This window comes from Notothenia rossii, assembly GCF_949606895.1.
Source record: "Notothenia rossii genome assembly, chromosome: 9".
NCBI lineage: Eukaryota > Metazoa > Chordata > Actinopteri > Perciformes > Nototheniidae > Notothenia > Notothenia rossii.
In genome coordinates this window covers 61,446,882-61,470,621 of record NC_136907.1, presented here as the reverse complement: position 1 = coordinate 61,470,621, position 23,740 = coordinate 61,446,882, and the positions used below count along the sequence as shown (strand labels likewise).

The 23,740-nt window shown below is 39.9% G+C and overlaps 1 protein-coding gene and 1 pseudogene across 2 annotated transcripts; both read left to right on the top strand.

Moving 5' to 3' along the window:
• The first annotated feature begins 6,820 nt into the window (after positions 1-6,820).
• LOC307019344 (solute carrier family 22 member 21-like) lies at positions 6,821-15,522 on the top strand (annotated as a pseudogene). The gene is made up of 10 exons (XR_013810575.1): positions 6,821-7,160; positions 8,214-8,317; positions 8,909-9,063; positions 9,375-9,543; positions 11,543-11,683; positions 11,821-11,915; positions 12,134-12,348; positions 12,464-12,646; positions 13,930-14,065; positions 14,421-15,522. The product of XR_013810575.1 is annotated as a solute carrier family 22 member 21-like (transcript).
• A 188-nt stretch (positions 15,523-15,710) lies between these two features.
• map2k2b (mitogen-activated protein kinase kinase 2b) lies at positions 15,711-21,091 on the top strand. The gene is made up of 11 exons (XM_079650160.1): positions 15,711-16,412; positions 16,525-16,735; positions 16,900-17,046; positions 17,876-17,953; positions 18,250-18,301; positions 18,490-18,614; positions 18,909-19,122; positions 19,457-19,509; positions 19,625-19,686; positions 19,805-19,850; positions 20,061-21,091. The coding sequence occupies exons 1-11, from the start codon at positions 16,324-16,326 to the stop codon at positions 20,169-20,171; spliced, it is 1,188 nt and encodes a 395-aa protein (XP_079506286.1). The 5' UTR covers positions 15,711-16,323; the 3' UTR covers positions 20,172-21,091.
• The last annotated feature ends 2,649 nt before the right edge of the window (positions 21,092-23,740 follow it).

Sequence of the window (23,740 nt, the reverse complement as noted above, 5' to 3'; positions counted from 1 at the left end):
GCAGGTCTTGACAACACACGACTTGTTTTTGAAACAGGTTTCATATTCTTGAGGCATATATTTAAGGTGTAGGCATATATAAAGGATAGCTTTTCAATTTTCTTTTAGGGTATCTGTGCTGCTATTTTTTACTGCATGTGCATCGCGGTTTAACTTTCACGACCTCCAACACGCACAATCCTGGTGTGCAAGCAGGCTATTTGCGGTCATGTCGAGTAGAAACACGAAAGACTTCGATGAAATTACTGCTTTTCTGGGCGACTACGGTTCCTTTCCAATTCTAATGATCGTTCTGTTTGGTTTAAGCACAATAATGTGTGGGTACACCGGAATTATTGTGGTTTTCGTCTCGGATACGCCAGAGCACCACTGCAAAGCATCGATAAACTATACGCGCAACGCTACAGATGTGGAGGTTTCCTTCCGCAACCAGAGCATCTGGATCGGATCCGACAGCTGCTCCAGATACACACTGAACCGGAGCTCCACAGAGGCAGGGGGTCCCATGACATAGGGGGGCCCAATGATACAGAGCCATGTCTGGACGGATGGGTCTTAAGCACCGAGAGATACACCGCCACTATTGTGTCTGAGGTGCATGTGCAAAACGAATAATTATTAGAAAATAGCAATGTTGGAAGAATTAGGCCTGGCGTACTCAGACCCTTTTCTTAAGTAAAAGTAGAAATACTATGTCTTATTATTCTCCACTAAGTAAAAGTGCAGATTTCCAAAAGGTTACTTAAGTAAAAGAAAATTATTGGCAGTGAACTAAAAGTACAAAAAGTAGTCGTTCTGCACAATTACCTATTTCAGAATGATACAAAAGTGTTGAGCATATTTGTATAATATCAAAGTCATGTTTATGTTCATGGATATGACATCATCATAATGTGCCTGAAACGTGTTGATGCTAATGAGCTTGCGCAGGAACAATAAACGGCTCTTACTCCAGGCCAAACTCTGAGCGATAATGGTCGTGTGTTTTTTCTGTCCGTTAGCATACTTACACTACTTTGGCTGACTGCAAACGTGGAGACGTCTGCTGAATTATGTCTCACGCAACAGGTTATGGGCCCAGTCAAGGAGGCCAAAGGTGGTTTAAGTTGTTATTCGACGGTGACGAGAAAAACTTTGAGTTATGGGAGACGAGGTTTTTGGCACACATGGAACTGCGTGAAGTTATCCTGGAAGAGCCAGCGATAGACTACAACGACGAACAAGCACTTGAAGACGCAACAAAGAATGCAGAGGCATATGCTGAATTGGTGCAGTGTCTAGATAATAAGAGTTTATCACTCATAATGAGAGACGCGAAACGAGATGGAAGAAAAGCGTTGGCAATACTCCGAGAGCACTACGCGGGAAAGGACAAACCAAGAGTCGTGAGCCTGTACTGTGAACTCTCTTCTCTCCACAAAGCAAGCAACGAGACCGTTACTGATTATATTATTCGAGCGGAGACTATATTCACGTCTTTGAGAAGGGCCGAAGAAAATATCAGTGACGGGTTGCAGATTGCCATGGTAGTGAAAGGGTTACCGGACTCATTCAACCCGTTTGTCATGCAAGTCACTCAAACCAACGACCGTCTAACGTTCGGTGAGTTCAAAGCTAAACTGCGGAGCTATGAGAGCACTGACAAATATAGGACGAGTGACATGAATGCGGACGAGGACGGCGTTATGAGGACTAGCGGGACGAGGAAACGAGGACGTGGAAGAGGGAAGAAGATGGACTTAGCTGACATTGAATGCTACACATGCGGGAAGATGGGGCATATGGCTAGGACATGCCCTAACGAGATCCAAGCGAGGTGAGACGACCGACGATGAGACACGCCACACCGAGGAAGAGGCCGAGGCAGAGGGCTGGGCCGTGATCAGGTGAAGAAGGCAGACGGAGACACGGAGGATGATACCGGTGCATCATTCTTTTCCAAAATAAGTGACTGTCAAAATCGAGTGGGAAATAAGAGAGGTCTTATGGTCGACTGTGGTGCCACGACACACATGATTAATGACCCGGCAAAGTTTAAGACAATCGATAAGAGCTTTAGACCCGAGGACCATGTGATAGAGCTGGCAGATGGAACGAAAACGACCGGGATGGCGAAGATGAGAGGAGAAGCCGAAGTTGTTCTGCTCGGCAGCGAGGGACGGCAAGTGAAAACGAGGCTCAAACGAGCGCTTTGCATCCCGTCTTTTCCACAGGACATTTTCTCCGTGAAAGCAGCGACAGCCAGCGGAGCTGAGGTCCGCTTCAAGGATGGTGATGATTGGCTGATTCATCAAAATGGTACTAAGTTTAAAATGGATGTGTATGGTAGGCTATATTACCTTAGCACAGTAGAGGATGAAAATACTGATGATGTTTGTAATGGTTGTAATGACATCCAGACATGGCATAGAATACTTGGTCATTGTAATTTTGAGGATGTGTCTAAACTTGAGAAAGTGGTTAAAGGTATGTCGATCAAAGGGAAACATGACATGTCTAACCATAACTGTGAAATATGTACGCAGGGAAAATTTACTCAAAGCAGAAACAGGCAGGCAGATGCAAAAGCTAAGACATTACTAGAGCTAGTACATACAGACCTATGCGGTCCAATAGAACCAGCAGATAAAGACGGGTACAGATATGCAATAGCATTTACTGATGATTATAGTGGGATGATTTTTCACTACTTTATCAAAGCAAAGTGTGATACAGCAAAAGCTACAGAAAAATTCATAGCGGATACTGCTCCATGTGGACACATTAAGTGCATAAGATCTGACAACGGTACTGAATTTACCGGGCATGAGTTTCAAACTTTACTTAGGACGAAAGGGATAAGGCACGAGACAAGTGCCCCATACTCACCTCACCAGAACGGTACTGCCGAGAGAGGTTGGAGGACCTTATTTGAGATGTCACGATGCCTGCTATTAGAGAGTAACCTCCCAAAGCAGTTATGGACATATGCTGTACAAACAGCAGCACAGATACAGTGGGGCAAAAAAGTATTTAGTCAGCCACCAATTGTGCAAGTTCTCCCACTTAAAAAGGTGAGAGAGGCCTGTAATTTTCATCCTAGGTATTCCTCAACTATGAGAGACAAAATGAGAAAAAAAAAATCCAGAAAAATCACATCGACTGATTTTTAAAGAATTTATTTGCAAATGGTGGTGGAAAATAAGTATTTGGTCAATAACAAAAGTTCATCTCAATACTTTTTTATCTACCCTTTGTTGGCAATGACAGAGGTCAAACATTTTCTGTAAGTCTTCACAAGGTTTTCACACACTGTTGATGGTATTTTGGCCCATTCCTCCATGCAGATCTCCTCTAGAGCAGTGATGTTTTGGGGCTGTCGCTGGGCAACACAGATTTTCAACTCCCTCCAAAGATTTTCTATGGGGTTGAGATCTGGAGACTGGCTAGGCCACTCCAGGACCTTGAAATGCTTCTTACGAAGCCACTCCTTCATTGCCCGGGCGGTGTGTTTGGGATCATTGTCATGCTGAAAGACCCAGCCACGTTTCATCTTGAATGCCCTTGCTGATGGAAGGAGGTTGTCACTCAAAATCTCACGATACATGGCCCAATTCATTCTTTCCTTTACACGGATCAGTCGTCCTGGTCCCTTTGCAGAAAAACAGCCCCAAAGCATGATGTTTCCACCCCCATGTTTCACAGTAGGTATGGTGTTCTTTGGATGCAACTCAGCATTCTTTCTCCTCCAAACACGTCTAGTTGAGTTTTTACCAAAAAGTTCTATTTTGGTTTCATCTGACCATATGACATTCTCCCAATCCTCTTCTGGATCATCTAAATGCTCTCTAGCAAACTTCAGACGGGCCTGGACATGTACTGGCTTAAGCAGGGGGACACGTCTGGCACTGCAGGATTTGAGTCCCTGGCAGCGTTACTGATGGAAGCCTTTGTTACTTTGGTCCCAACTCTCTGCAGGTCATTGACTAGGTCCCCCCGTGTGGTTCTGGGATTTTTGCTCACCGTTCTTGTGATCCTTTTGACCCCACGGGGTGAGATTTTGCGTGGAGCCCCAGATCGAGGGAGATTATCAGTGGTCTTGTATGTCTTCCATTTTCGAATAATTGCTCCCACAGTTGATTTCTTCACACCAAGCTGCTTACCTATTGCAGATTCAGTCTTCCCAGCCTGGTGCAGGTCTACAATTTTGTTTCTGGTGTCCTTTGACAGCTCTTTGGTCTTGGCCCTAGTGGAGTTTGGAGTGTGACTGTTTGAGGTTGTGGAAAGGTGTCTTTTATACTGAAAACGAGTTCAAACAGGTGCCATTAATACAGTTAACAAGCGGAGGACGGAGGAGGCTCTTAAAGAAGAAGTTACAGGTCTGTGAGAGGCAGAAATCTTGTTTGTTTGTAGGTGACCAAATACTTATTTTCCACCATAATTTGCAAATAAATTCATAAAAAATCAGGCAATGTGATTTTCTGGGTTTTTTTTCTCATTTTTTCTCTCATAGTTGAGGTATACCTAGGATGAAGATTACAGGCCTCTCTCATCTTTTTAAGTGGAAGAACTTGCACAATTGGTGGCTGACTAAATACTTTTTTGCCCCACTGTACGTAACAGGTGTTACTGTAAGCGCCTAGAGCAGACACCATACCGTGTTTTTACTGGCAAAACACCCGACTTGTCCAACATGAAAATATTTGGCTCTGAATGCCACGGGTATAAGCAGGATAAGAAGAAGCTAGATTCTAGATGTGCAAAGGGTATTTTTGTAGGATACGACAAATATAGCCCAGCATTCCAAGTATTTTATCCTGAGACAGGGAAAGTCCTGAAACATAGGCTGGTAAAATGCATCACAAAGAGTAGCGCAGATAGTCAGACTCAGACAAATCATAATATGGATTTTGACACTTATGGAGAAACTATTCCCACAACACCAGCAGGGACAAAAATGGTGAACCAGAATCAGAGAGAGCCTAATGTGGGTGTATAGTCCTATAGTGAGGAGAATATTGAGGCTAGTCAGATCCAGACAGATGGTACTCAAAGAGAGCAGGGAGAGAGTGCACGACGCTATCCCACTAGACAAAGAAACGCTCCAGAATATTTAACGGAGTATCAGTGTAAGGCTGATTGTAATGATGAAGGTGGAAATGTAGATTATTTCTACAGGGTTGCTTGTGACGTACCCAAAACATACATGCAGGCTGTAGGCTCTAAGAAATCAAAAATGTGGGCTGATGCAATTAAAGAGGAGATGAACTCTTTAACAGAGAATGAGACCTTCAGTCTGACCACACTGCCAAAGGGCAAGCAAGCAGTGGGAGGTCGTTGGGTATATGCAGTAAAGGAAAGCCCAGACGGATCTGAGATTTTTAAAGCCAGATATGTAGCTAAAGGCTACAGTCAAGTAGAGGGAATTGATTACAAGGAAACTTTTTCACCGACAGCAAATATGACTTCTGTATGTACATTGATGCAGGTGGCTATACAGGATGATCTTATCCTACACCAAATGGATGTGAAGACAGCTTATCTCCATGCACCAATAGACTGCAAGTTATATATGGAACAGCCCGAAGGTTTTGAGGCAAAATCTAAAACAGGGGAACACTTAGTGTGCAAACTCAACAAGTCATTGTATGGTTTAAAGCAATCCGGGCGAAACTGGAACAAGTTACTGCATGATCATCTTACAGAGAATGGGTTAGTGCAAAATGATGCTGATCATTGTGTCTACAGAAAAGAGTCTGAGAAAGAAAGAGTTATTCTGTTGATATGGGTAGATGACCTAATAGCGGCCAATAACAACGGCTCACTCAGTGATGTCAAAGAGATGTTGAAGAGGAAGTTTAAAATGAAAAATTTGGGGGAACTTAAACACTTCCTAGGTATCGACTTTACACAGAGTGAGGGGGAGATCCAAATGAGCCAAAAGAGACACATAGCAAAGATGCTAGAGAGGTTTGGCATGTCAGACTGCAAACCAAGGTCAACTCCATGTGAGCAAAAGTTACATTTTGACACTGAGGGTGAAGTTATCGATTCTACAGGATACAGAGAGATAGTAGTTAGCTTGATATACATTATGACATGTATTAGACCTGATCTGAGCTGGATTGTGAGTAAACTATCACAACACTTAGCAGAACCAAAACAACAACATTGGGCTGCAGCAAAACAACTGTTGAGGTATCTAAAGGGTACAATAGACCAAGAGCTACATTACAAGAAAAGTGAGGAAAGACTAAAGCTTGAGGGATACAGTGATGCTGATTGGGCAGCCGATCAAAATGATAGGAGAAGCACAACTGGATATTGTTTCAGCTTAACTGAAAATGGACCGGTTATATCCTGGAAAAGCAGGAAGCAGCCAACAGTGGCGCTATCGACCTGTGAGGCCGAGCACATGGCATTAGCGGCTACTACTGAAGAGAGCATGTACCTTGTACAGTTATTAAAAAGGGTAGACCATAATAGCCCACATGTACCAGTGAAGATATACGAGGACAACCAGGGAGCATAGCTCTATCCAAAAACCCTGTATCCAGACAGAGAAGCAAGCATGTAGACATCAAATACCATTTTGTACGATCTGCACATGCTGAGGGGAAATATCTATTACATATTGTCCGACTGCAGATATGGTAGCTGATGTCCTAACCAAGCCGTGGACAAAGGCACAATTTGACAAGTTCAAAGGGTATTTGTTTGGAGAGTAATGTAAAATGCAGGTATACAAATTGAACACTGCTAGAGAAGCTTTTGTTTTGTTTATTTGGATTCTGTGTACCACTGTAGAGAGTTATCAACATGTCTTTGAGTGGGAGTGTTGAGCATATTTTTATAATATCAAAGTCATGTTTATGTTCATGTGTATGACATCATCATAATGTGCCTGAAACGTGTTGATGCTAATGAGCTTGCGCAGAAACAATAAACGGCTCTTACTCCAGGCCAAACTCTGAGCGATAGTGGTCGTGTGTTTTTTCTGTCCGTTAGCATACTTACACTACTTTGGCGGACTGCAAACGTGGAGACGTCTGCTGAATTATGTCTCACGCAACAAAAAGTACCAAAGTATTATCAGCTGATGGATATGTTCAAAGTATATTATCATGGTTATCCTGTTTTATCCATGTAAGAGGATAGGCGGCGGGTACTGTGGCTATAAGGTAAGCCTTCCCAAATATTTTTGTCACTGCATCCACGGAAAAATTAAAATATAATGTTTGTGTATTTGACATTAACGCTGAAATGCAGCCACCAGTGCCCTGTACCAAGGCCGTCCCTCCCTACAGGCAGATCACGGAGACTGCGTGGGGCCTCACCTCGTGGAGGGGGCCTCATCTTGCGGAGGGAGCCTCAACTGAGACGCTAATGCGGCGCACCTATGCGCTTATGCAGCGCAATTAGTGTGGCGTGGCACGGTTTCGCCGCTGCGAGGCTCCACCAACACCCCCAGTTTCGTCAACTTAATTTGTTGCTTAAAATAATACTTCTTCCTACAGTAGGCTATGTGACACTGTGTTGCACGCTAACTTAGATAAGGAAATATGATATATGATGATATTATATGAACGATGACGTGATTGATGCGATATGAATGATAAATGCGCGACACATCGCCGTCTTCCCTGCATACGGCAGTTTAAACTGTATTTTCTTTATCCTGTAATATGACTTGATAGATTTAAACTCCGCACACTGAGCTCTGATTGGTCAGCAGGCTGTGCTTTCACTGAGTTGATCTCTTATCTAGACGCCGGAGCCGGGCAGCGTCAGGTAAAACAAGTTGCTTCCCAAACCTGAGCCTCACGCACCGCTTTATTGATTTAACTTGTGTTACAGGATTCATTAGGCATTAAAATATTTCAAAATTGAATAAAGTATAGACAAATAACACATTTGTATTACTTTGTCAATCAAGTATTGTGATTTGTCAATGTGGACCAAATGTAGATAAATACTGTGTAGACTATAGTAGTACTGCATTATACCATATCAGTATCATTTAGGATAGGGGATGGACATTTTTCACTAATTTCTGAAATTGTATAGATTAATTATCTTAAGTTACAGGCCTATTTCTGACAGTTTGAGGTCAGTTTAAACTTCCTTTTGTAATACTTTGTTAGCATTAGTTTATACGTTAGAATTGACTTCAATGTCAGATTTCTCTGAAATGTGTCTTGATGAAATCTGATGCTTTCTTTCGTTTATTACAGTGGGATCTGGTTTGTCACAATGCATGGATGGTTCCTTTTACCACCTCCTTATTCTTTGTAGGGGTCCTGATTGGATCATTTATTAGTGGTCACTTCTCAGACCGGTAAGTCCTGTTCTGTAAGAAGAAGAATTGCAATATAATAATAATTAAATATTTATATTGTCTCACTGTAAAATGATCTTTCATTTCCATGCAACAAAACTTAAAAAAATTAAATATTAGACTTTGCTAATCTTACAGTTAGTTGCATTTTTATATACAGAATATTTGATTATAATTACTGCTTCGGCTAATGATTATTTCTATTATCGATTAATCTGACGATTATTTGCTGATAATCATCAGTTGATATTTATAACCAAGCACACTTTAATCATTCAGTTTGCATGTTCGGAACAACAGTCCATACCCACAGATATACAATTAGTGTTATGTATCAGATAAAACAGCAAATCCTTGTTGAGATTTTTTAAACGTGAATCCATTATAAAGGTTATTGATTAATCAGCAATGATTCTTTTTATTTTTGATTGATCTGTGTGTAAGTAGAAGAAAAAAACAGACACAATACCTGATGGACTGAGAGAAAGAGAAAGACAACACAAGCTCTTCCGATAAGAACAAGTCAAACAGTGTGATAGTGTATACATTCATAGCATTTAATTCCTGTTTCCGTGCTTTGTTGTCTCACAGGTTTGGCAGAAAGCCAGTGTTTTTCTTTACCTTGGCCCTACAAACATTCACTCCTCTTATCCAGGCCACCTTCGTCAACTGCTTCATGTTCTGTATCCTCAACTTTTTAAGAGGACTTGGCCAGATCTCCAATTGCATTGCGTCATTCATTCTGGGTGAGACAGCAAAAGCACTTCTCTCATTCAGATTCAGATTCAACTTTATTGTCGTGACATAGTACAGGTACTAACGAAACTGATCATTCTCAAAGAGTCCCTGTCTCTGTCTCTTCTTCAATATCTGTCTGTGACAAGATGAGGTTTGCTTGTATAATTTTAGTTTTCCCATTTTAAGTTGCTCATTTTCTTGTGTAAATGACGTTGAAGGAAGCATTCATTGATTATTCAGTAGGGAAGCAGACAGTCCTCACAGTTTCTTGTGAGAACATGTGTTTTCTCTAATCTTAATGCAATGCTCCGATGCTCAGGGTCTGAGATGCTGAGCCCGACTGCCAGGATGAGCACTCTGCTCGGCCACACTGTGGGGTTTGGTGTGGGATATGCATTGCTGCCGCTGTTTGCCTACCTTATCCGCGGCTGGAGGATGCTGCTGGTTGCTTCTGCCATCCCTGGCCTCCTATTTATACCAACATGGTGGTAAATCTGATGAATGTTGGCTGATAAATATATCATTGACAAACCGTATTTCTTGTGTCAATCACTTAAATTCACTTTATAACTTTCTTTTAACCCTGGACATATATAAAAGTAAACGTTTCATAAAAGGCCACATCAAAATAACTTGAAATATTTAGCCACCTTCAATGGTTTCTGCGAACAAATGAAACTCATTCATCAAAAGTTAGAATAAAAAAATGAAACTAGAAAATCCATTTCCTGCAGAAAATGCGTGCGAATGCTGTAAACTGAACATTTGTTGCTGAACTTAGCTGAAAATGCAGAAAAAGCTGAATATGTTATTAGCTGAATGGTAGCTGCTTTTAGCTACAAAAATGCAGAAAAAGCTGAATATTTAAAAGAAAAGGTTTTAAAAAAGGTATAAACAACAACATGTATAGCCTTGATGTCCTGAAATAGCTGAATAATGTAATAGTTGAATGGTTTCTGCAGCTGAAAATAGGCTGAAGGAGTTAAATATCAGATGTAAGTAGTAGTGAATGAATTTGTATTAAGAAGAAAAAATAAAGTAAAAAGGCTTGGGAAAGCAGCAGAATATTTTGACTGCAAACATTTCGACCACCAATAATGTATACAATATGTGGAACCTGTTGAAGTCTGTATGAAGTCTCCATCAGACAGAAAATAATAGGCTGAGACAGTCTGTAAAAGTCCAGTATGTTTGTCAGGGTTTGTTTCTGTGCTGAGCACCTAATCATAGCAAATAATCATAACACCTGTGTGAGCCCAGAGATCAAAGCTTTCAATCTGCCCAGCAACACCATGGTTACCAGCTGCAGCACTGATTGTCATTAAGAATGCATTGAGGATCATATCTGACAATTTTGCCACCTGTTCAAAAACTATCGCTCCTATCAAAAAATTAACAGACCGTGAGCATCAGGGAACCCCAATTAACTGATATATGTTGTTTTTTGGGGTTTTGTGTGGTAAATGTGAAGATGAGAGCAGTTTGTCTAAAGTGTACTTCTCTCTGTTCTGAAGAAAGATCCGGATGTTTTTAACATGGGAATCAATTGGGAGCTAGGTGGACTTTTTGCCTCTTCATGCCCTCAAGAGGCATTTTGTTTAATATTTTTTTCTTATTTTTTTCTTAAATTTTCCAACCTAGGAGAGGTTTTCCTACGTTTTTCATGAAAAATGATGTCTGAGGAGTGTAGGGTTTGGGAATTATGGCAGGTTTAAAACATTTTCTGGGGAGAATTTCAAGCTGTCCTCCACTCTGTTTTGAGATCAAAGCACTCTAGACTTAACGAGCTGCTCCATCCACACTAATGTTAAAATCTGAAAAAGGCCTATCTACCAAGCTCCAAACTAAGTTAAATATCTCAAAAAGTGTAAAAGATATGAAGAATCTGAATAACAAGTTTTTTTTGTATAGCTGAAGGTCTTGTGATCATTTTAAAGTTGGAATGAAGTGTCTAGCTGAAAGTATGTAGAAGGAGTAGCATTTGGCGCAAGGTGTAGGAAAAGAGGATTTGAAGGCTCCTCCCATTGACTTCCATGTTAAAAAAAGAGTTTAAAAAGCTGAATATTTCAAAAAGTATAAAATATTTTTAAAAAGAAGGTTTCCCATCGATTCCTGAAAAGGCTGAATAGTTTAATATTTGAATGATTTCTGTAGCTGAAAGTAAGCTGAAGTTATGGAGTGCCAAAGTATTGGTGAAATAATAATAAAGGGAAGAATAAAGATTCAAAGAACTATAGTGGAATGCTGTAGCACAGCATTCGCACTAAATACAGAGAACCAGTTCTGCTTTTTTTTGGGTAAGTCTTTAAACCACTTGTATCCCACTTTTGATTGTTTAAATGATATGTGTTCTCTGCAATGTGTGATGTTTTGATTTCATTAAATATATTCCATGCCTTTCCAAATGAAATTAGATGGAATTTGCTATAAAATTGAAGTCTTTAATTGTTAAACTGTAGATAAATGAACTTTTGTCTGTCTGTGCAGGGTGATTCCTGAGTCTCCCCGCTGGCTTTTACAGAAAGGTCGAGTTGAGGAGGCTGAACTTATCATACGCGCTGCTGCCAAGAGGAACCAAGCCAGGCTCCTAAGGTCATATTCAGGGCTGACGAGTGCTTGGAGCTGATGGTACTTATTCCATTTTTACTATTCATGCTGTGGAAGTGATTGTGATCAAGCATAAATATGGCCAAAACGTTGACAAGCTTTACATTGCACTGTATGCAATGTCACTATTCAGCTTCTTTTATTTATGTCTAATTCAGCAAAACACAGGTGAAGAGAGGCAGACATACACTTATCTGGACCTGATACGAACCCCTAACATGAGGAACATTACAATTCTGAGTGTTCGCATATGGTAACGTGACTTCATTTCTACATTTAAACATTTATTAAATATTCAATTATAAATAGTAAACAACTTGTAAAAAGGAACTTGTTGTCAGCCTGAGCCGGGCACAATAAACAATAAAACACAGTTAAAGTAAAAGCACGTTTGAGAACCCTGTATTAATGTATGCAACATACATCCTTTCACCTTAATTCAGACTTTTTGTTGTTGTTGTATTTCTGCAGGACTGCTACCGCCATGTTTTTCTATGGGCTCTCTCTCAATACTAGTAACCTAAATGGAAATGTCTACCTCACCTGCTTCATTTCAGCAGTCATTGACATTGTGGTGTATGTAGCCACTTGGATGCTGGTTAATCGTGTGCAACGACCCACATTCATCTGCTCGGCAATGATGTTTTGTTGCATCATGCTCCTGGTTATCAAGCTAGTTCCCGAAGGTCTTTACACTCATAGTACAATATTGACTGAATCGGGCATCTCTGGAAATACTAAAAGACACATGCCTGTGTAAAACAGTATACGCTCGGTCTAATAACTTGTTTGTTGTTTCAGCCATGCATGTCCTGTTCCAGGTGTTAGCCTTAGTGGGAAAGGCCGGCGTGTCTTCTGCTTACTGCATCATCTTTATGATCTTCACTGAGCTGATCCCCACTGTGGTCAGAAACATGGGCTTAGGGGTAGCATCCGCAGCTGGATGCATAGGCACCATCATTTGTCCTTTTGTGATCTACATGGGCAAGTGTTTTTTATTCTGTTGATGTATTTGTGTAGCTTACACAAGTATTCCTTAAGAAAATGCCAATACCAACTGTAGAAAACAGCATTGAATCGCCATATGTCTTTTATTCATTTTGAAAAGATGAACTCAGTTAATACCTTATTTAATTTGCAAAGATATGCACCATCTCAGCCATGTGCCCTCTCAAAGCAACAAGGCCAACATGGTTTAATAAATTGTTTCAATTGAGATTCAAAGCAAAGTCAAATCTAACAAAAGTTAAAGTCCTTTACAAGCAAGTCAAATGAAAGTTAATTAAAACAGAATTACACAAAAAATGACGATAAGAAATCAAGAGAAAACAACTAAATACATTCTGATTGTTTAATTAAATGTTGCTCATCGAGTAAAGTAAGAGTAAAACCTCTTCCCATAGAAAAGAATAAAGGATCTTTGTTTTTAGTAAATTAATTCAGCCATTTCCACATAACTCCTCTTTCCGGAGATGATAATTACAGATGTCTGTAATGAAACTATCTCCGCCGTCGGAATTCATTATTGTCAAGGCTTGTTGGTGATGTGCAGGGTTGTTTGGGTCGCGGGTAAAGTGTCTAGTACCTCCCAATTCTGCCGCTTTTTTAAAATGCTGCTATGTTGTTTGTTTACGTCAGTATTAAAAGAAAAGGGGAAGGGGAGGGACTTCGCTATCCCAATGGAGGTATATCTGAAGGGTAACATTGACATTTATTTAAAGAGAAAATGTATCATATTGACAAATGATCAACGCATGTCCTTATGGTTTACCTTGTATCAGGAAATAATATTTTTACAGTCATTCCTAAATAAAAAAACAGGGATTAGGGTTAGGCCTACAGGATTTTCCCAACGTCTACTCCCAATGGCTCAGTGTGTACAATCCTAAAGTGCTCTATAGTCTTCAGAAGTTGAAGAAATATAAACAAATGGCAATTAAAAAATGTCTGTGACCTTCAGATAATGAGTAAAAAAAGTAATTACAGACCCTGTTCACAAGGTTTACAGTCATACGTACATGAGACTTTCAAACCCCACACGCCATGGCCTGTGCTATGAAGCAATTATAAATGTAATTCATTATACCGGTATGAAAAGTTAACTTACAATGGTTTAACAGGCATTTTCTCTTGAACACATTGTGCCTGCTGCAATAGTAAACACAAAGACAATGCTAATCACATTAAAACTGGCGTTGTGTCCTTAGAATAACCAAGTAGACCATGACAGTGCGATATATATCGATGAAGTTTTTATTATTTTACAGGCGTGTACAGTAAGATACTGCCATACATTGTTTTTGGCACAATCAGCATCATGGCTGCTGCTGTTAGCATGTTGCTGCCAGACACCAGAAATAGCAAACTTCTTGACCTCATCAGCCAGGCCAAACACATCAGAGGGTAAGTAGTTGTGTGTGAGGATATGAATAGTGATGAACCCTAAATTAAGATACCTGACAGCAATGTGATATATATACATCAAAAATTGTGCCTTTTGCATACCTTTATTGTTGAGAGCAGGTCTGGAGCTGTATTTAGTAAGAAATGTTGATGATTTAGAACAAATAGTGCTCGCATAAATATGTGTCGGAGAAACATGTTTTGGAGAAAAGTGAATAAGAGCTGCATCTTTTAGTCTATGATAATGTGCTTCTAACAGTTTCATCTCTCTCTCTCTCTCTCTCTCCCTCTCTCTCTCTCTCTCTCTCTCTCTCTCTCTCTCTCTCTCTCTCTCTCTCTCTCTCTTTATTCAAAGCTGCCGCTATAAAAAGGAAACAGCTACAGCCCTGTCGGATCTGATGGCTGTAAATGAGCAAGAGGGCCCTCTGCTGGCAGAAGATTACGAGTGATGAGATACAAATAAATGTTAAACAAATATAGTTTCAAATGTATTTTTCTCATTCAAAGGTAAAACGTATGTTTTACTCCAAGCAAAACTAAAACGTATGTTCAGCCTCTGAGGTATTTTCTTAAAAAGTAACCAATTATCGGTATTTGATTATCTTCTTGAAAATATGTGTAACAGTGTTTATACATGAATTAAAAGACCTGGATGGTTTCTTTATAAAAAAACAGACTTCGAAATTCAACATTATTATATTGTTTTTGTACACCACATGGGCGCACAACAAGGTGAAACACGACATTTTTGTTAAGATATTTCTTACGTTGTACAATGGTCCATTTGAACCATTTTACTTTTATGATGCACTGCCACCTGTAAAATACATATTTGGTTTTAATTGATACAGTTTAATTTCACATGTTTCCAAATAGGCCAACACATGTACTCAATGTGACATTTTCATTATTATTTCACCTGCTTATCTAGAGTGAATAAATGGTTAAAATACAAAAGCCACTTGTTAACAGAGCATTGAAACACCAACCTTCAAATAGGTGGACATTTAGGCTTTCCTCTGAGACACAGCTACAGAGTAAGTGGGGGGATTTCTTGAAGATGTCTAGCTTCTCACCCGTTTTGTATCACAGCAGGGGATTCATCGCCATATTACCAACCAATCAAAGCAGGCAGCTTCGCCTGGGATCCAGACCTGAAAAGCACCTGGTTTACTGAACGCCAATAGGTTTTGGTAATATGATACTACATTTCAAAATTGTTAGAGAATTTGCAAAACGTATGTTTCTATATAGGCTACTACTGTACATTGGGCGTACATCTGGCATTTTACACCCGCGTCAGAGGGTCCTCCTGTGTCGACAATACAGCACTGTTTTACTGAGAACAGCCCCTGTTCTCAGTAAAACAGTAACAATCACAAATATACAGTAACAATCACAAATATACTATAATACATGTTTGCAAAAAACATATGTGGAGATACAAACACACACAATACCAATTTGGGTTATGCAACCACAAAGCTGATTGTCAACGTCTAAAGTATCGCGACATATACTCCACGGTTGTTGTTGTTGGTGATGCTGCTGCGCTCTTGTACTGCGATTGTAAATGTCTAAAGTATCGCGAGACTTGCTCCACGGTTGGTGCGGATGCTGCTGGGTTCCTGTACTGCGACGCGCCCCCATCTCTGCTGCTGATACCACAGTGTCTGTCCTTCTACAGCGACCTCACACCTGCAAACGGAAAAAGGGTCAAGGATAAATTAACTAGCACTACAGCCACATTAAGGCTGGTGGTTTAACAACTGAATGTGGATACGACGCTAGCACAACGTTTGTAAAACAAAGTTGCGCTAAATGTCAAGCTAACTTACTAGCTATCAGAGGAAGTTAGCAAGCTAGCTAACGTGATTTGCTACTAGTGATGGTCTTCTCTTTAAAACCTTATGTTGTAGCTAGTTCATCATAGAATCATTTACAAGTCACTCATTGCAGCGCAGGGGCTATGCTAGTTACGGCTAGTTATCGTGCTAACCAGTGTAAAAACCGATACATGATTTAAAACAACTGCTATTTTACAGCTAACGTTAACTCAAAGTGAATGAGGGAGAGGGATAATTTAAGCACAGATTGAAGCCAATCACGTCTAAAATGTTGAATCTTTTATTTTAGTTAAGATCGTATTGACTAGGTTAACCGTCCCTTTATACTGACAGAATATCGATAGTAGCATCTACCAGATTACTACTGTTTAAAACAGATTATAACCGTTTAAGAAAGATCCACAAGTGAAAATGGCTCCAAAAAAGAGACCATTGCCCTTAACCATTGCTCCTGCTGGCGGTGGGTTATCCACCTCCCCCAACACTGATGTTCCACCCGAGTAAGTAATTCTCCTGATCACATTAATATCCTTACATATAGTGTATGACAAAATATCTCAGTCATTTGTGCCGTTTGAAATATGTTTTTTTGGTGTGTATTGTTTTGTGCAGGGCCAATTTAGTGGCACTGAAAAGAATATTGGAGGAGTTGGACCTAGATGACCAACAGAAAAAGAGGTTGGAAGCTTTCCTCACCCTGAAGGCCAAGGTGGGCGAGTTGAGAGATGACGACTTCCAACGTGTCTGTGAGCTGGGGGCAGGCAATGGAGGAGTCGTCAATAAGGAATGCCACAAGTCTTCAGGCATAATCATGGCCAGAAAGGTGAGCTGTAAATGACACTATTCAATTATATGAATAATAAAACTGTTATTTCCGTTACTGTTCAAACTAGTGTATTAAACCTGTTAATTTGACTTGGTAAATACTTTACTGGTGGTCATACTAAATAACACTTTTTTTATACAACTTTTATATTCTCTGTTCAGCTCATACATCTTGAAATCAAACCGGCAATCAGAAACCAGATCATCCGAGAGCTTCAGGTGCTGCATGAGTGTAACTCTCCCTACATTGTGGGCTTCTATGGATCATTTTACAACGATGGAGAGATCAGCATCTGCATGGAACACATGGTGAGAGATATGAGTTTTTTTCTTATATACTCATACCAATGACAGGTACAGAAAGCCTTTAACTGACTAGGGTCCAAGTTTCAATTTGTGCCTATTTCTTACTAATTTTATAGGATTTTTATATTGAATTAAGAAGAAAAAAAGCCAAAACAAACTAGATTCTCTATGGCCTCCTATTAGGCGGCTGCATAGATGAAAAAAAAAACATTATACTTGTACAGTATTAGGTGTCCCTAGTAACTTACTAAAAGTCTACCAAAATCTGACCACTAGAAATTTGTAATTTTTAAGATGGCGTCCAAGATGGCTGAAAATTACTTAAAATACCCTGACTCCTTCATAATTTAAGTAATTTTTTGGGATAAACTTATGTTTTGATAAACTTATATGTACATTTGTCAGTCCAATGCTTAAGAAAATATTAAACAATGAATAAAGTAAAAGTAAAATACATTTAGTAATCTGAATTTTTGTGATTTGGAGTGCCTACAGTTTCCGATTTCAGTCAAACATCAAACAAAGTGAACAACAAATGACATCAAACATTGCTAACCACGTTCTGTTGCCCTGACTCTGCTACTGGCACGAACGCAGCACTGCTCCCCGGCAGAAACCCCTTCCCAGCAACTGCAAAATCATAACATGGTCATTAGAATTGCGTGTAGTTGGAATATGGTAAAATATGTTATTATCATGATCTAAAACAACACACACCAAATGTACTCTGTACAATATAACAAGCAACAAATATGCTTGAACTCCATTTGAGACCGGTTGTGCTTTTAGCGATATATCAATTACGACCTGTTCTCTTTGTTTCATTGTGCAGGATGGTGGATCTCTTGACCAGGTGCTGAAAGAAGCAAAGAGGATCCCTGAAGAAATTCTGGGAAAAGTCAGCATTGCTGTAAGTTGATAGTTATCTTCTATCTTGTAATATTACGTGCAATTACATTATTGGCATCAATGAAAATAGGGTTTGGCAGTAAGACGGTAGACACCGTGCAACAGTGAAAACATGTCCACCGGTAAAGATCTGGCAATACCATTTCCATGTATTGAACTCAAAATAAGTTGTGGTCTAAATACACATACACAATGGGCAAATGGGCGTGAGTTATATGCTCATTTTATAACTGTTGTTTTTACATTAAGGTTTTAGGCAGTTATTGACTTGTATAATTTCTCCTCTTTTTGAAACAGGTTTTGAGAGGCCTTGTGTACCTGAGAGAAAAACATCAAATCATGCATAGAGGTACTTATTTGTTCATGCTGTTGAACACTTATTTTGTTTATCTCTAAGGCATAACATCTGGATCCTAATGTTAAAACTACAGCTTTAGAGTGTACAATGGTTGATAAAGATGGTTCCTTTCCACTTCGTAATGGTATAGATGTACAGTCAGTACGTATTTAGAACATACTGTATCCTTTGACCCCCAGATGTGAAGCCTTCAAACATACTGGTGAACTCGCGTGGGGAAATCAAGTTGTGTGACTTTGGTGTCAGCGGGCAGCTCATTGACTCTATGGCCAATTCCTTCGTTGGAACAAGGTCCTACATGTCGGTATGTTGGTCCTTTAGTTCCTCCACATCACTGTGTTGCATTTGTCTCTAACTATTTTCCGTTTTTTTTTAATATAGTTTCTCACTTTTATAGTTTTTTTTATAGTTACTCACAAACGTTTCCATTCTTCATTGAACTATGTGGACCAGTTAAATCCATTTCCTTTCACCAATCACTGCCAAATCCTTTCATATTAGTTAATGCTGGAACAGGGAGCTATCATTTCTAGTATTTGTTGATTTTATATTTAATGAATTCTTCTGTTTTTATCTGTTGTTTATGTTTACTCTCTAGCCTGAGAGATTGCAGGGAACCCACTATTCTGTGCAGTCAGATGTGTGGAGCATGGGGCTGTCCCTTGTGGAGATGTCAATCGGACGCTTCCCCATCCCTCCTCCTGATGCTAAAGAACTGGAGGCCTTGTTTGGACGTCCCATCTCGGGTGGTGGTGGAACAGAGACCCTCAGCACTTCACCCAGACCTAGACCACCGGGTCGACCTGTCAGCGGTGAGCAGCACACACTATTAGACCATTTTGTTTAATGGAAATCTTTAACTACAAATGTAACTTTGCATTCCTGCACCTCTAAGATGCAGCATGTCAAAAAATCAAACCTGAAGTGAAATTGCACACTTAGATATACTCATACCCTGGAAGGAGTTTTACAAAATCTTCTTTTTCATTGTCCTAAAACATCGTCAGGGTGGAAACATAAGGTAGAAAAAGCTACCGTTAAAAGAAAAATACCTGTGCCTGTGGACTAGGTGATCTAGCGTCTTAAATTAAAGTATTTCTTAATATGTTGACTTTAAAACACAGTTTACCTGGGCTTCTTTTACAGGTCATGGCCCTGCGATGGCTATCTTTGAACTACTGGACTACATAGTAAATGAGGTAAGAATCTAAGTCTGTGAACAACAACAACAAGCCCATAAGGGTTTGCTGTCTTCCTGCAAAAATCGGGTTGGTGATATGAAAGATGTTCTTATGACTTTCTTCTGTATTTCAGCCTCCTCCCAAACTACCACATGGCGTCTTCACCTCTGATTTCCAGGACTTTGTGACTAAGTGGTAAGTATTTAAGCTTTTAAACTTTGTTTGGTTCTTCTTTTTACACACGCATCTTCTTTTTCTATTCTTCAATGGAAAGTTCTGTTTAAAAGATCCCTCTCTCCTCTTTCATTTTCAGTCTCATCAAAAATCCAGCAGAAAGGGCTGACTTGAAAATGCTGATGGTGAGTGTCCTCAGTTATACTAAAGCTTAAGTCTGAATTTAAGTTCCTGCTTATCTCTTTGAACATGTGTAACATCTGACAGATTACAAACTGTAGTTAGCTTTGTTTCATGTTGTTAAGGCAAGCATTATATTCATTCAAACTTCAGCAGAGTATTTTGTTCTTTTATATGATTGTGGTTTTAATATACAGCATCTTTCTTTGTTGCAGAACCATATGTTTATCAAGCGATCCGAGGTGGAGGAGGTAGACTTTGCGGGCTGGCTTTGTAAAACCATGGGGCTAAACCAACCTAGCACTCCCACACGCACTGCAGACTGAACACGATATGTACATCTAGAACATGGAGAAGCTGATGCCTATACCCTTAAACCTATACACACACACATACAGTATATACACACACACATACAGTATATACACACACACACATACAGTATATACACACACACATACAGTATATACACACACACACACATACACACACACACACACACACACACACACACACACACACACACACTGTTTGCCACGTCCTTTCTCAGGTGGACCTCCCTCTATCACAGGAGCTCTACTGAAATTTAAGACAGAAAGATACAGGCTCTATAGCACTAGGGTTTCCAATCATGGCAGGTAAATACATAAATGAATGTGTTTTTTTATGTCACATTGTATAATCATTTGTTTATTTTACTTAAGAGGTTAGGTGTGTCTGTGTGGGCAAGTGATGAGTGAAGCTAGGATATATATTTTTTTGTTGCATTTTGTGATGCGAGTGATTTCTACAAATTCTAAGATGCCAAGTAAAGGTACAACTTTCAATGCACCCTCCTTTTTTCCTCTGTCAGAGTTGTTAACGTAAGCAGCATTATGAGCTTGTTGTGGTACCATTAGATACATATTTCCAACAACTGGCTTTAAGATTAGTAGACCTTCATCACTGGACAGTACAAAAACAAAGCTGCATATCCACTCGCTGAGCATTCTCAGCTGAAACAACTGATTATTTCTTTGTGGTTGCTGTAATGTTAACAACAGGACATGGATTTGCCATTGAAGTGCATCCTGTGTTGTGGCAGGATTGGGGCATTTTGCTCCTTTTGTGTTCTTCTATTTGTGTACTTCCTCCTTTAGATCTAAAGATATAGATGTTTTTTATGGTAAAATCATCACAAGATTTGTCTTTATAATTTGTCGGAAACTGTCAATAAATAGTATGTGTTGTCACATGTCTTCATAAACCAGACTATCGCTTCACTGTTTTACACTTTTTTCACCAGAAGGGGGAAGCACTCGGGTGCAAAGCACTGAGGACTTCTGGTGGTATTACTAACAAAATGACTACACTTCCAAACAGAAATATCAAAAATATGCTGTACTGTGTGTGGTGTATCGTACATCGTATACATTACTCATGCTTATGCTTACTAAAACGACCGTGGGAAACCGTGAATCGAAGCCCTGCTAAAAAACATTAGTCCTCCATTGAAATTACAAGCACAATGATTCATCTGTTTGGCTCATGTCTAGAGTGATAATGAAATGTCTTCCCTTAAATGTCTTTCAACTTCAGCTGAAAATATGAGGCCTCGCGCTCAGAGAAAGACGTAGTGTTGCAGTGTTTGTTGGGTGGCTAAGTCTGAGCAGTGTTGATGGGAGGGGGACTACTGCAGCAGAAAAACAGCAAAGTCTGCAGTCATTAATATGCAAATATGCAAATGAGAGGGTAATTAAGATTGGGCGTTTGTCAGTGGCTCTTTGATTGCTAATGCATTCAAATCTGCAAGGAAGGGGGAGGGGATGATGAGCTAAAAATGAGGAAAAAGAACAGATTGCTATTGTACATTTTCTTGCAAAAAAGGAGAAAAAGAGTGATTGAGTTGTGTATAGAATGTAAACACCCTATTGAATAGAAGAAAAGCCAAACATTGATGATTCGAGACATGAGTCACATTCTTTTTTTCCAAACGACAACTTCTACCAAAAACGGATACAAAAAAGAATTGTACGTATGAAAAAAGGAACTACAGTTAAATGGCGGAGCACCAGCAGAAGCCCCGGCGAAATAGAGGGGAAAAAGGGACTGAGTTTGTGCCAAGACAATTATCCATGCACACCATCACTGAGCATTCAGCATGGCAGGATAGATCCGCCACAGGAAGAAAGATATCTGCTCATTAAGAGTGATGTTGCTGACCCCTATAGAGAGAGATGCTCAGGTATCTTGGCAGGGGGTGTGCAGTGGATGCATGTTGTCTGTCACAAAACACTGTTATTTTCATATTTCTGGCGAACGAGGGGCCTACAGTTCACACATGAGCACCCACTGCTGTTAGCGCTGTTTCAGTAGTCCCTTGACACTTGTACATCTTCCTCTCTGGCATGTGAAATGAGAATATGTGTACAAGGAATAAAAACAAATTAAATGTTGTGAAAAATGGGGTAAAAACAGCTGCTCTTGTCACCTTATAGCATAATAACTTTCTCACAACAATGCAGCAGCCTTGTATATTTCAAAGTGCTAAATACCACACCAATGTCACCGCCCTGTCAAAAACACACTAAGCTATTAGATGGAGTCTTATTGGGAATGATCTAAAAAGGAAAAGCATGACACTGATCAGTTTGATATTTATGATTTCAAAATGAATTCTCAAACACTTGGGCAAGGATCATGCATACAAACACATCAACTGATTTATTTGAAATGGGGTGTTAGAAGCTCATCCCAAGCCTTTTCTGTTTGATATGCAATTTAATGAGTGTGTTTGCATTTGTGTGTCAGAGAGGGGGCTGTATTTTTCACACAGGAAACAGGAAACCAGAAGTCATAACAGGATGCCCCAGGTTTTCATACTGTACCTGATGCGTGGGTGGCTTCATGGGGGTAACCCATTTACAGAGCTATGGTGCTTGAATAGAAGAGGTAGCCCAGGAAAGAGTGGGTGTAGAGGAGGGTACACACTTGGGGGTTAGGAAAATGGAGTTCCACTCTAAATATAGCTTTTTTTGTGTTGTGCGCCCTGTTGTACAACCTTAATGTCTGTTTGCCTCCGCGCCGTTTGGCCTACTTTTTAAAAGGCAACAAACCAAACATTGTTTGATGTTTGGTGTAGAGCTGCGATATCATCACTTCCATGGCAAATACATGCACCATCTTTCCCCAGGTGTACTGTTGGAGCTTCTCAAGTGAATCTGTGACATGGAACCAGTTTTGTCATAATGAGGTTGATCTGCTCACTCAGACTGAATACTCCTTACCAAGTTACCATGTTGAAAAAATATAGAGCTGAGTTGTGCCCTCATCGCATTTAGCTGATTCTGTCTTTAACCGTGCTATTCTAAGCATGCATTGCTTGTTCTTGTTCCTATAAGTAAAATATGCTGTTGTACATTTTAAAACGTTTTTCAGAACTAAAAGAATAAGTTAGTAACCAGTCGTTAGTCCCACTTTTAATGACATACAGGTGTGTGCTTGAGTTGCATGTGTTCAAAGCAGGCTGAGCATATGTGTATATGTGTGTGTGTGAGAGTGTGTGCATGTTTGCGGACCACAAAGTGGATGGCTGAGTTTTCTCGTAAAGGCCGGCACAGATGTTATTTAGGTTGTTTCCCCTCAAACCAGTTGAGGTTTTCTTTAGAAAGTCTCAAAACAACCGCTGACATTAACTGCAGTGTTGTTTACATAACCACCAAGGTAGAGCTCATGAGAAAAACAGCAGCCAGGCCATCTTGTGAGTTAGATGCTGGTTCATGTAAACTCTTTTGATTACAGCTCAACAAAAGGAAGTAGCTGTACAATTACTTTTTCTGCCACTTTCTCTCTTGCACACAGATGAAAAGACACACTCATGGGTTCCCACATGTTGCATTCCTTTTTTGACTGCACA